Here is a 12,055-nt window from a genome sequence, read left to right as displayed (position 1 = left end):
TGAACCTCCCAGCCAAAGCAGAGCAGCCTGAAAACAGGCCAGAAGAGGTGCCGGAGGAGACCTGTGTAGTACAGAACCAACCCCGGCACTGCCAGCAGTGAAGTACACAGCTGGAACAAAGGTGGTGTAAGCTAAAATACTCTTGCAGAGAATCATGCAGGGTTTGGCACCAAGTGGTACAAGTTAGAGACAGCAGCCCCCAGGAATGCTGCCAGATTCAGCTGAACACACATCCAGAGACATAAAAGACACGCCTGAATGTAAGCACAATCAAATTTGCAGTCAAATTCTTAATTTGCATTCAGCAAGCACCATTAATATTGCTGTTATAGCATGAAGTGTTTGCAAAGATTAAGCTTTTCTACATGCATCTGGACACGTCCTGCACAGGAGGACATTTGTGGTCATGGAATTCAAAACTGTTATTATGACCAATGGTACTTCCCAAACGCTTTTACAGCCTTGTAAATAAGTGTCAGTTATACAAGCCTATGGTATGTTTTTCTAACAAGTTTATAGGACAATAGGACAGGAAAAATTTTCCAGAAAGACAGAGAGGAAAAAATGAAAATGAGAGTGTGGAGCATTTGTCTATGAAATACAATGACTCAGACTTGGAGTCGGTGTAAACAAGCATAACTCAAATCCCGAGGACTTCCCAGCAGGTAGGTCTAAGTAATAAAGTGTAACTAATCATTCCCTTTCACTATCAGTGTTCCTCAAGTAAACTTCTTGGAGAACAAGTTAACTTGAAACAGATTTTTTTTCTTCCATCTCCAGTCCTGTAATTATTATTTTTTTTTACAGATTTTTTTTTTCCCCACCCATTAGTGAATCAAATGTGACTGTTCAAAATTTAATCCACTGAAAGATTTGTTTGTTTTTAAAGTATTAAGTAAAGGCTGTTGATTACCAGCAATAGCAACAGAAGCACTCTGCACTTCATTTCTGCATGTTAATGAAGTAGCATTAATACTGCATGTATTTCTTCCGGTATTTCTAATATCAAGAATAGATAACCTTTGTAATTTCACCCACCACAATATTCCCATTTCTAATCCATAGTAAAAATTCTGCAATTTCATCTACTGTGATAAATTCACTACAGTTCTCTTCAGATAAAATATAGCAACATGTAACTACATTCTTTACCTTTCTGTACTACCTAAGCAGGGCACTCTAGAGGAATCTACAAAAAGTCACAGCTATATGATTTGAAAAGACTGCATCAAGCAAGGCACAGAAGATTAGAAGTGGGATTTTTAGTCTTGTCCATTTCACTATTGATATCACAACTAAAGATGCTGGCAAGTTAAGAACACCGAATGGTTTACAATAAGCACACAGTTACCATACATCCAGGCATATTCTTCTGCATCCACAAGTTATTTGAGCCATACCTGATTTTCATGGCATGGACCTTGGCAATATTCAGTCAAGCTTTCCAGCGTCTGGTTCACAAGAGCCACATTCCTCTCATTTATGTAAAGCCCCAATAAGCCCAGTCCACCTGTTGTACTTCCACAGATACAGTCCAAAAACTGAAGGGTCTCACAAACAAGGTTGTAATTTGTTTTATTGTTCTGATGTCTTAAAAAATTCTGGTGAATGGAGAAAAGGAATAATAAAAAGACAAGAGAGTCAAGTCAAACACACAGTCTTTTTCATGAAAATGTTAAAGGGAATAATTTATGACCATTTGACCAGCGTACCTTAGGTACTGTAGAAAATATATTATGCCTTACTGCAGCAGTTGAGAACCATTATCTGATTAGATCAGTAGAGAAAGAAGGGCTTAGGAAAATGAACTTTGCAAACATCCACACCGGCATTCTGCTGGCATTCTATATCTTCTGCTGGCCTTAAATGTCTTATGTATGTCCTGCATATATACCCCATCAATCTTTTTATTACAACCCTTCTCTTGGAAGCTTCTCAACCCCCAGCAGAGCAGGCATAGTGGCACATTATGACTGCTCCTTGGCAGTGTCAGTACAGAATGGTAGCTCAGTTCAAACCACCCTTAACACTGCTCTAAGGGAGGCTGCTGGACACAGCACTGAGGGACATTTGCAGGAAATTCACTTTGCAAAGGTTGCTATGGGGACAATAATTTCTACCAGAGGAACTGATTAATAACAGGGACACATGTAGCATCTTAAAGCCTTCAATCATAATGTCCAGGGAAAAGAGTAGTACCCAAACTTTGCCCAGAAACTTCCTGTGGTCTCCAAGCCCATGGTAAGCAATCCACCATTTGTGCACAGAAAACATACTACTAGGGACATTTAGACAGATCTCAATTCCATGTGGCTAAGCGGTGGTCCCAAGGAATTCTGAGGACATAAACATGAGCTCAACCAGATCTGGGAAGCCATTCTTGAAAAGGATTATTTTATGACTTGGACCAAAAGAAGAACATTTTAGACACTCCCGTTCTGTAACAGGAGGCATGCACAGGTGTGTTTTTCTTCCCTTATGAAGTTCCAGCTCCTGTAATACTTCTTTTGAAGCTCAGCTCAAAATCACTTTACCTGGAGCTCTCGGTTGTGGTTCTCGCACAGCAGCTGAAGAAATCTCAATATTGGCTGCATGATTGCTATGGCAGGGCTCATGATTGCTTCTTCTGTGGACTTCTCTTCTGCATTTGCAGCATCTGTTCCTGAGCCCATAAGATCTATTTCTGGGTCCATTTCTCTTCTATACACAGAGTAAGCCTTGGACGTTGCTGAAGATGCTTCTGTTAACTGCCCTTTCATACCCTCTTTCAGATGCAGGGTTGAATCCTTTACTGAAAACAAGATAATTTTCCTTCATTTTTGAAACTCTTTCTCCTCATTCGATTAAACAATAAGAAAACAATAATAATGAATGCAAGTTTTTCTTTGTTGGTGCCTAACTTTTCAAAGACCTCTAGGCAACTTACAAAGAATATCAAAGCAACATTCATGCAGGGATAGCATGTTCCAATTAAACCACAAACCAGAGTGAAACAGAACATTAAAACAAAAAGCCCTACTATTTCTCTCCCATATACAATAAATGATGAGAACAATGGAAGGACCACAGGGTGGGAAATCGGTTCCTGCGCTTGCTCTTGTGAAATAGCCCCATTAGCAGCAGCCTCTACTTCTGCTTCTCTAAAAATATGGTTCTATATCTTCTGCTGGCATTAAGTGGCATAGCTTCACTGATTTCATCAAAGGTACTTCCTTTAAACCAGCTTAAGAGGTGGCGTATAATTTAGAGAAAAACAGGCAGAAGATGCAAATTAGCAATGATTAATAGTAAAGCTTATTGATCAATGCAGCATAGTATCAGTGGTGCAGTACACGTGCTTTGAATATAATCTACTTCTGCCCTTGTTTACATGGCTGCATCTTTACCTCTCTTTTTGGGAACAGATACAGTCAGGTCACTATCATCATCTTTCTTTTTGCTCCCCAAATCAATCGTATTCACTGTCACTGTTGATCGTATCTCCTGCTGAGCAGCTTTCATGCGGTCATACAGGACTTTAAAGAATTTTTCTGATTTTTTTTGCTCCTTCAGTTGCTGGTAAGTCGAATACTGCAAAAAAAAAAAAAATTCTTTAGATATCAATCTTCTAAGAAGAATAAATACAGAAATACACTATTTTTTTATGAAACAAATGATGAATAATTACTTCACTTACACAAAACAAATATCGGTCACTGCCTGACCCGTTCTTTCACAAGTGATATACAAGGCTGCTAACAAAGATTGATGATAACATTTTAAAATTTGGATAAACTGGTGAGGACTGCTATTTGCAATCTTTAAAATGTCACAATATTACACCTAAAGTTAAATTACTTGGTGACACTCTCCATTTCTCCAGGCATTCTAGAGTTACGGTATTCCACCTATAAATAATAGTGAAAAGTAACTGTTATTATGTAACAATAAGGGGAATCATGAACGTGTAACATTATAGCTTAGACTGTGTACATTCTTTGTACTTCACACAGAATGGAAATTGATATTTTAGGTTATTAAGTCCAGTCTCTTAGCATTACTGTCAAGCTGGCTGAGTATAATTTTCAACAGTTCACAAAATCAATCTTAAAGTAATAGCCTTTTACATCCCCTAACAATTCATTTTAGAACACTGCAACAAAATTTCCCTTCTTTAACATTTTCTGGACACTCTCTGAGGGTCACATAAATCTTTATCTTTTTTACAGAACAAAGATACAAGAAGGGATTTCTCTCATCTGACTTTTATACTCTTGCAATGAGGTGTAAGTTGGTAACTCAGGCTCCCTTTATAGGCAATGTTGAGATATGAAGGGAGAGAGTCACACCACCCCGCCCCTCTCATGATATCTCTGCTGATCATAGAGTAAGAATAAACAATAATTTATTTGACTAAAGTTGAGTTAGAGGGCATCATCCACAAAAACTAGAATCTGTAGTTTAAAGCAGTTATTTTCTATGGAATGGGGTACTCATCTTCTCAAATGGACAGTTTTTCTCTCTTTGGAGATTTTGATTAACGTTCCTACACATTTCCAAAACAAAACACTTTTTTTTTTTTTTTTTGCTATTATAAACATGAAAGTATTGTAATTTTTAATTTTGCAAAGAGAGATACGAAATAACTGGAAATAATGCTTGTATGGCAAAGACCAGATTAAAAGAAGCACTGTGCTGCACAGAAGGGGACAGTTAAAAACTGTTGTATTCTGTTGAAGAGTCTACACTATCAGATATTGCATAGTAACAGGGCATATTTACATTTGTATTATAGGGACACTTATTATCGTAATAAACTTTTCACAGAACTCACAGCAAAAAGGTTCTTTTTACTTGTCTCCAGACTACATGCATTTGAAAATCAATACATGAATAAGTAAATAAGTACCTGTGTTTGTGTATTTCCACCTTCAAGCAATGCAATACCAAGCAAAATGCCTTCTGAGAAAATTCTGTCGTTTTTGGTGTTTACTATAACATCTATGACTAGTTCTGATGCACCTTCTTTATCCAGAAGGCACTGAATATCACACATTGTTACCCCAGACTTATCTGAGTCTTGTCCTGAAAATCCACCTGCAAATTACACAAACACATACCACTCATGTTTGCTTCACATATGTATATGAAAATGAATCTATTAGTAATAATCACTTGTCTCATGCACACAGCAGCAATGTAATATATTTAATTTTGAAATTCTGTTTGAGGCAAAATTCCCCTTGATACAAACAAGATTTTTGTGTAAAACTGCAATGTTTGGCTCCAAGAATAAGAAATAAAACAAAACCTTGAACCACTGTTCTGTAATGATATTCAGACAATAAACAAGTTGGAAATGACACAGATTTGTCCACCAAACCCCTTCTTTAATTGCACTGCTGCATACACTAAGCTGTGTGTATGGTCAGTGCTCTGAGACCACTTTTAAATCTGCTTTTCAGTCTCAGACATAATCTACACAAAGGTTGTGTACCGGTAAATGCACTCTGGTTATGGGTATGACCTCCCAGCTATACGCTTTTGCCGGTGTAACTCCTAGACCATTAACATTACAATGATGTTCTTTAAGAATAGAGACTTCAGTTAATCCAAATTAAAGGTGCAGTTTTAAGGAATTTTGTTCAATTGTATTAGCTTATTAAACCAATCATCTTTTATTATCACAGATTGCCATTTTCCCTCCTATACTTACTTTAATATAGATGTGACTGCATCTGCTTCCTTAGGAAAAACATAGTACTGCTTTAATCAGTCAGTACTACTTTGATGAAAGCGATTGAAATTGTTCAGACTTTGTGATGAAGCCATACACACACTCACACATATATACATACACACACCTTTTAGACAAGAGCACTAAAAAAACAGTAAATCTTTACTTTCCTGTTCGTTGGGGAGAAAAAGAAATGGTGTACAGGATATTAAAACTGCAAATATTTCCAGTGTCTACACAGAAACAGTCGAAGAGGATCAGTAGGGCAACATTTGGAAATGCCTGCAAATCTGGGCATGCCTTTAACACAGTCTGAAAATGCAATGGCGAGTATTAGGACCTGGCTCTATACCTAGCTTCTGTCCCATTTCCTATGACATGCGTTATTTTGGGTTTTCTTAAAAAACACCCTACAATAGCAGAATCATGCAAAAAATTAGGTTATAAGGGACCTACAGAGATCACCTACTCAAACTTCCTGCTCATGGTAGTCAGAGCAAGTTCATCAGAGGCTTGTCCAGTGAAGTTGTAATGAGAACTGACATATTCTGCAACCTCTCAGGGAAATCTATTCCATTGCCTAGTTAGTATCTTTGTGAGATGCTTTTCCTTATATCTTTTTTTTTTATTCACATACCAGTAAAGGATCCAGAATTTAAAAAATTTTGTTAGTTTCTAGAAACAGGAACATCTTTGTTCAGATGCTTTGTGCTTTGCTGGATTTCTGGAGATGGATTTACTGGCAAATTAAAATGGTATTACAAATTGGACCTAAATTGAATGATTGACTGGGGAGCATGAGGAAAGTCTCTACTTCTGTACCACAAAATGCACACCAGCCATCTGAGACAAGTCCATGCAACTTAAAAATATGAAAAGGCTGATATTACCTTTCTTCTAACTGGTTACAGAATGTGTTTGGTTTATTTATTGACTGAATCCCTGGAGCACTTCCAATGTGCCTATTAGAAAAAAAATGGTGCTGCCAATTTCATGCTCTTTAAATGATCTGTGCGGATTTACCTCCCACTTGTGCAGTTTTGCTGTAGCTGGCAGACAGAGGCCCATTCATACCACTTCCATATTCTCCTTTAAAGTAGCGATGTAGGAGTATTTTCCTTAAAGTGTTGCCCTTTAAGAGAAAGATAAAAATAGAAGAAATCAGATTTGTGGTCAACTTCCTTTGTTTGAAAAGCAAGGTGTTTAACACAGATACATAATTTATTAAGTCTTTCTGTGTTAATTAGTAAGCATACAAACAGTAAATGTTTCCAGAAAACAAACACCTAATGGTCTTATCTAACAAATCTCATGGGAAGAATTCTAAAATACTGTTGTATAAACCTTCTTTGAAGTTTCTTTTAAAATTGATTATAAATCAAATATCTCCACCTCAATAACTTTTTACTGGCTAAAGTAAGATGTGTATATTGAAACAAATTCTACAAAGTGCCAATGCTCTGCAGTCAGTCTTTGTGCCCTACCCTGCCATGGCAGTACTTTCTTCCTATTTTCTGCAGCTGAGTAGAATCACTCCCTTTTCTCTGATCTCAGATAATCCAGCTGATCATCTGAAAGAAGCCACATCACATGAAATATTAAAACAGAGATATGACATTTGATAGAGTAGCTTAAAAAGCATTCTCTGTATCTCCTTGTTCCTTTACTTCCAAAATCACAACCAGTCAAAATTTGCATGCAGCTCTCTAAAGATCTCCCCGTTCATTTTGTCTACGTTCTGAAACACAACACACATTGACTTAAGAGTGAGGGGTATCAATTTCTTCACGTTCTAATTTTGCCTTCAGTCTCCTGGGAACACCTGCAGTCAACATTCAGCTTTACAGAGGCAGTAGGTGACACAGCAACTGCAGGTGTATGTGTAACCTAAGATTTTATAAAGAAAAAAGTATGGCAACGTCTCTGATGATTACCAAGAAGGGGAAAAACTGCTCATTTCAACAGCTTGGCACCAGAACGAGATGACTTCTTCCTTACTTTTAGTCATCTACTGGTTTTAATGAAAAACAGTTCTTAAAAACACATGCACCAGAAGCAACCTCAGTACTTGCCAACTCCCCAGTGCATGCACATTAGTGCAGCAGTCCACTTTCAACTGAAACATCTCTGTGGCCACCACATACAGCAAGTAGTGGGGAAGCAAGCCCCAGAAACACCTCAAAAAGCACTACTCACACTCCCACTTGTCTTAACTTAGCAGTATTTCCAAGAGCAACTACATGCCACAGTGGAGCTTCACTGCTTCGTGGACCTCAAGGACAAGGAAGTTGTCCACCTCCAACAAGTGCCAGAATGCAGTATTCTCTGTGCAGCCTGACAACACAAACCAACCATTCCTTCCTATTTCTTGTATTTTGACGTTTTCATTTGATAATAGTCTATACAGAGTTCCCTCAAATGGCCAATGAATGCGCTAGGCCTATAGTAAATTATCAAAAGCCACAAATACAGTTGCTGCAAGAAAAGGCACCACCTACACACCTGTGATGCCAGGGAATTTATTAGGTGGACTTCCCAGGTGAGCTTAAGCAACCATGCTCTACGCCACAGAGGATGACAAATAACCAGAAGTCTCTCAGGATTTATAGAGAGAGATTTCTTCCCAGCCTAGTTTGTGATGGAGTTCAACCCTGCATGTATGGACAAGGTACAATAACCAAGTTCATAAGAGATCTTGACATGGCTAAGTGCAGCAGCTCCTCCTGCTCAACATCCTGCCTCTACCTGTGACCAAACTCCAGGGTCTTAGAGGAAAGTGAACCTCTTCCTCACCTTCTGAAGAAAACAAATGTGTTAGTGAAGAGAAAAAAGTTCCCATGAGAGCTGATGAACATGGGCTAAGAACCAGGATGAAGTCCCTTTTCAAACTTTCTCAGGCATATATATCACACAATTGTAAAACTGTATCACACAAATAGGATCAGAGAGCTGAAACCCTTCCTAACTCCAGACTAGGACCCAATGCAGAATGGGCACTGCATTGAGACAAGATCTTTTAATCAGAAAGGCTGGCATTTGCCATACTACTTCATTAACAACTCAAGCTTGAGGCAACATCCTCAAACAGCAATCTATGTAGTCTGTTGACGATCAACAGAGTGACACAGTAAATCATATAAACAGCCACAGTGCAGAAGAAACACCAAAAGCCATCTCATTATAGTTAAGAATAATACCCATGGTCACAAGCTTAATTGTTCAATCAAAGCAGCCTTTATTTTATCAGGAATAATGTTTTAGATCATGAAATAGCATTTGAGTAATAAAATGAACAATTTTGCACTTTGGTCTTACTGCGTGGAAGCGAGTAAGTGTTGGCACATCTCAGATCTTCTTCCTGCCTTGTGACTTTCAAATAAAAGGGAATCCAGCTCCACCCATACCCAAACTAAGGCATGGATTTCACTTCTTGTCCCAAGGAGCAAGTCTTAATTACTAACATTCCTGCTGTCTCTCACTCCCTCCATCTGTCTCTCAACCTCCCACAAATCCAGACAACACTTAGAGTTCTCAGAGGCCAAAGTATCAAAAGTCAAGGACATCACGTTTGAAACACAGGAATGTGATGGAACCTCTGCCTTGCCTGACAGCTGTACCAAAAACATGCCCTCAGACTCGGCCCACGTATTTGCAAGCTTGGGATCTTCATCCCCTTTGTAATGACCTTGGGTAGCCACATAACTTCCCTGAGCCTTCCGAAATCAGCGGCCCCTTGGAGACCAGAAGTGCCCAGCAGTATGAACCAGACCTGAGAAACACTCAAATGCTCATGCAATGTATCAGAAACACCTGTCACCTCCAGCACGCAACTGTGTGAGGCACCATGCTAGAAAATGCTGGAAAGACCCTGCTCCCAGAAAGAGTGCCAATTCTGCTGGGGTAGGTGTCTGGGTGTGCTTTTACGGGAATATCAGAGAACGTAGTCAAGAACAGCCCCATCACGTGGACAAGACAAACTGCTGCCAGGGCAAGTGAGACAGCCAAGGCATTGATGTCCCCATAAACAGTTTCCTAACTTAGTACAGCCACAAAATTAATATTGCCCAAAAGCAAGTGATTGCAGCAGTACCACGAATAAGCAGTTTGCAGCAACTATTACTGACACTCACATTACTGAAGCAGAGGCCAAAAATAAAAGCACACGAGGCAAGCACAGTGTTATCTTTCTTGACTCGGTTTCTACACATGGCAGAAACCCTGACCTTCCAAGCCGAATCTCTCCCTTGCTGGCTACAATACACTTTCTTTTATACCTCTTATTAGGGTATGGAAATGTCATGTAAACATCACTCAGCTGACTGCAATCCTTCTATAATGGCTAGAACGTTGTATAGCTTTGAAAAAAACCACAATGAAACATAACAGTCTTATTGTTACCCATGAATACCACTGTATTGTCTGTAACAAAAGCTAGGATAAAGACTGAGGACACAAGAAAGCAACAACTGGTTGTTGTTGTTGCAGTTTTAAATAGCTAGCGATTGACAGACAAAAGTTTCCAATAGGGAAAAATTATTCCAATAGGAACATGTAGACACAAACAAATCATGTCTTCTCACTCCGTATTTCATTATACTACTTGGTCTTCGAACTCAATTTAAATGCCTTGATACAACGGTTTATTCGCTTTCCTCCTTCAAGCCTGCAAAAGGCTGGTTCCACATAAGGATGGGGTGTTCAGTGTGGGGAAGCAACGGCTGAGAAATGTATGTAGGGCTTATAATGGATATCTGCTTCAGCACGACCTCACCGTGTAACACTGCCAAAAATAATTTGTCCTGTCTTATGTAACTTTGCACACTTCTTAAGGAATTGCAACGATATTTATGATGTTCAGAAGGCTGAACTAGATGATCTGGTGATCTCTTCTGGTTGTCACTGTATGTTAAAATAATGAAGTAGAAATGCTCAGATTATCGGTGATATCACAGAAAAGGCAGCCACATCCACCAGATGTTTATATGATTCGGTGGGTGATCTTCTGCATATATTCCAGTATTAACCCAGGAGGACGCATGAAAATTAGGCATACTAAATCTTCAGATTTTAATAACTTACAGTCCATAGAAGAGGAGCTGACTGGAATCTCTGATCTGCTAATACAGGTTTTCAGAAACTTTGGAACAGAAACAAAATTCTAGAGAACAGGGAGAAATCTAATGTGCAATGACACGCTTATAGTACATGGGAGTTTGGGATACTAGTTCTGGGAAAAACTACGGAATGGCTGACTTTGAGCTCTATTAATACAAAATTAAAGGAAGCTGCTACAAATCAGCAGCAGTTATAATACTGGCATCATGTTGTTATAATTGCCTTAACACTGGTTTAAGAAAAATAGACCGTCTCAAACTCCTGTTCTTTTCTGTTTTGCAAATGATAAAAAAAATCTCACTCTGATTGGCAAAGCTTGGTAAACTGGTGGTGTGACACAATCCTGTAAGGCAAAATTTCTGATTAAAGCAAGAAATCATAAATGAGTGCATGGGCTTCTAATGGGCAACCCCACAAAATATTTATTGTCTGCCTGATTTGTTTTTTCAATGAAATGGAAGAATACAGGAAATAATTATTAATAGCCTTTAGAAAGGACACAAGAAGAAAAGAGGATGAGGTCAAGCCACCGGTAACAATTTAGGTGTCATTTATTTAAATGACTAGAAGTAAACAATATGAGCCTCATTATGTCCAAAATTCTGTACATCTAGTTATAGGCATACTACCAATAAAATACTGAACACACAAAAAAATGACAGCTCTCCAAATCACACAATTCTGGAAAGAATAGCATGAGCAATTATGAAGGATTCGTAAGACTATCTTACTTCTATACATGCAGGGGCACGTTACTGTAGGAATAGTGCATCACAAGTTGGTGTGCACAGTTCAAGAAGAACACTGACAAATAGGATTAGGTTTGAAGAAGGTCCACGAGAGTGATTAAAGAATAAAACATGCCTTCTCATCAGAAATTCAAGGTTTTCAATTTACTCAGCTTATCAGTCTAAACCTGAACTTCATGAAGTCCATTTCTGATTATCTAGACGAGAAATACTATAACGGATGAGTTCAGTCTACAAGATGAAGGTGTAAGACTCACTGGTAAGAAGCTGAAGACACAGAACTTCAGCAAGAAAGGAGGTAGAGGAGGCTGGGGTTTTCAGTTTGTGGGTTATGAATTTTATTTTTATTTTATATAACAGTAACGGCATTTAGCTCCTGGAACAGCTTAAGAAGAGGTGTGATAGTCTCTGTTGCTGACAGTTACTAAATCACGACTAGGTGGCTTCTCAGACAGAAACTATTTGAACATCTTGT

At 38.6% G+C, this 12,055-nt stretch overlaps 1 protein-coding gene across 3 annotated transcripts in view; it reads right to left on the bottom strand.

Moving 5' to 3' along the window:
* The window catches only part of ITPR2 (inositol 1,4,5-trisphosphate receptor type 2), a 264,569-nt gene that overhangs the window by 70,895 nt on the left and 181,619 nt on the right, over positions 1-12,055 (bottom strand). For all 3 annotated transcript variants that reach the window (XM_082043370.1, XM_082043371.1, XM_082043372.1), the window contains 5 exons: positions 6,740-6,848; positions 4,889-5,076; positions 3,387-3,570; positions 2,535-2,791; positions 1,401-1,601 (listed from right to left, as the gene is read on the bottom strand). In XM_082043370.1, the coding sequence (XP_081899496.1) occupies positions 1,401-1,601; positions 2,535-2,791; positions 3,387-3,570; positions 4,889-5,076; positions 6,740-6,848 (939 nt within the window). The remainder of the gene's footprint in view (positions 1-1,400; positions 1,602-2,534; positions 2,792-3,386; positions 3,571-4,888; positions 5,077-6,739; positions 6,849-12,055) is intronic.

The sequence above is a fragment of the Streptopelia decaocto genome, assembly GCF_964273445.1.
Source record: "Streptopelia decaocto genome assembly, chromosome: 1".
In the NCBI taxonomy this organism is placed as follows: Eukaryota; Metazoa; Chordata; class Aves; order Columbiformes; family Columbidae; genus Streptopelia; species Streptopelia decaocto.
Note: the sequence above shows the minus strand (reverse complement) of the source record. Positions and strands in the feature narration are given on the sequence as shown.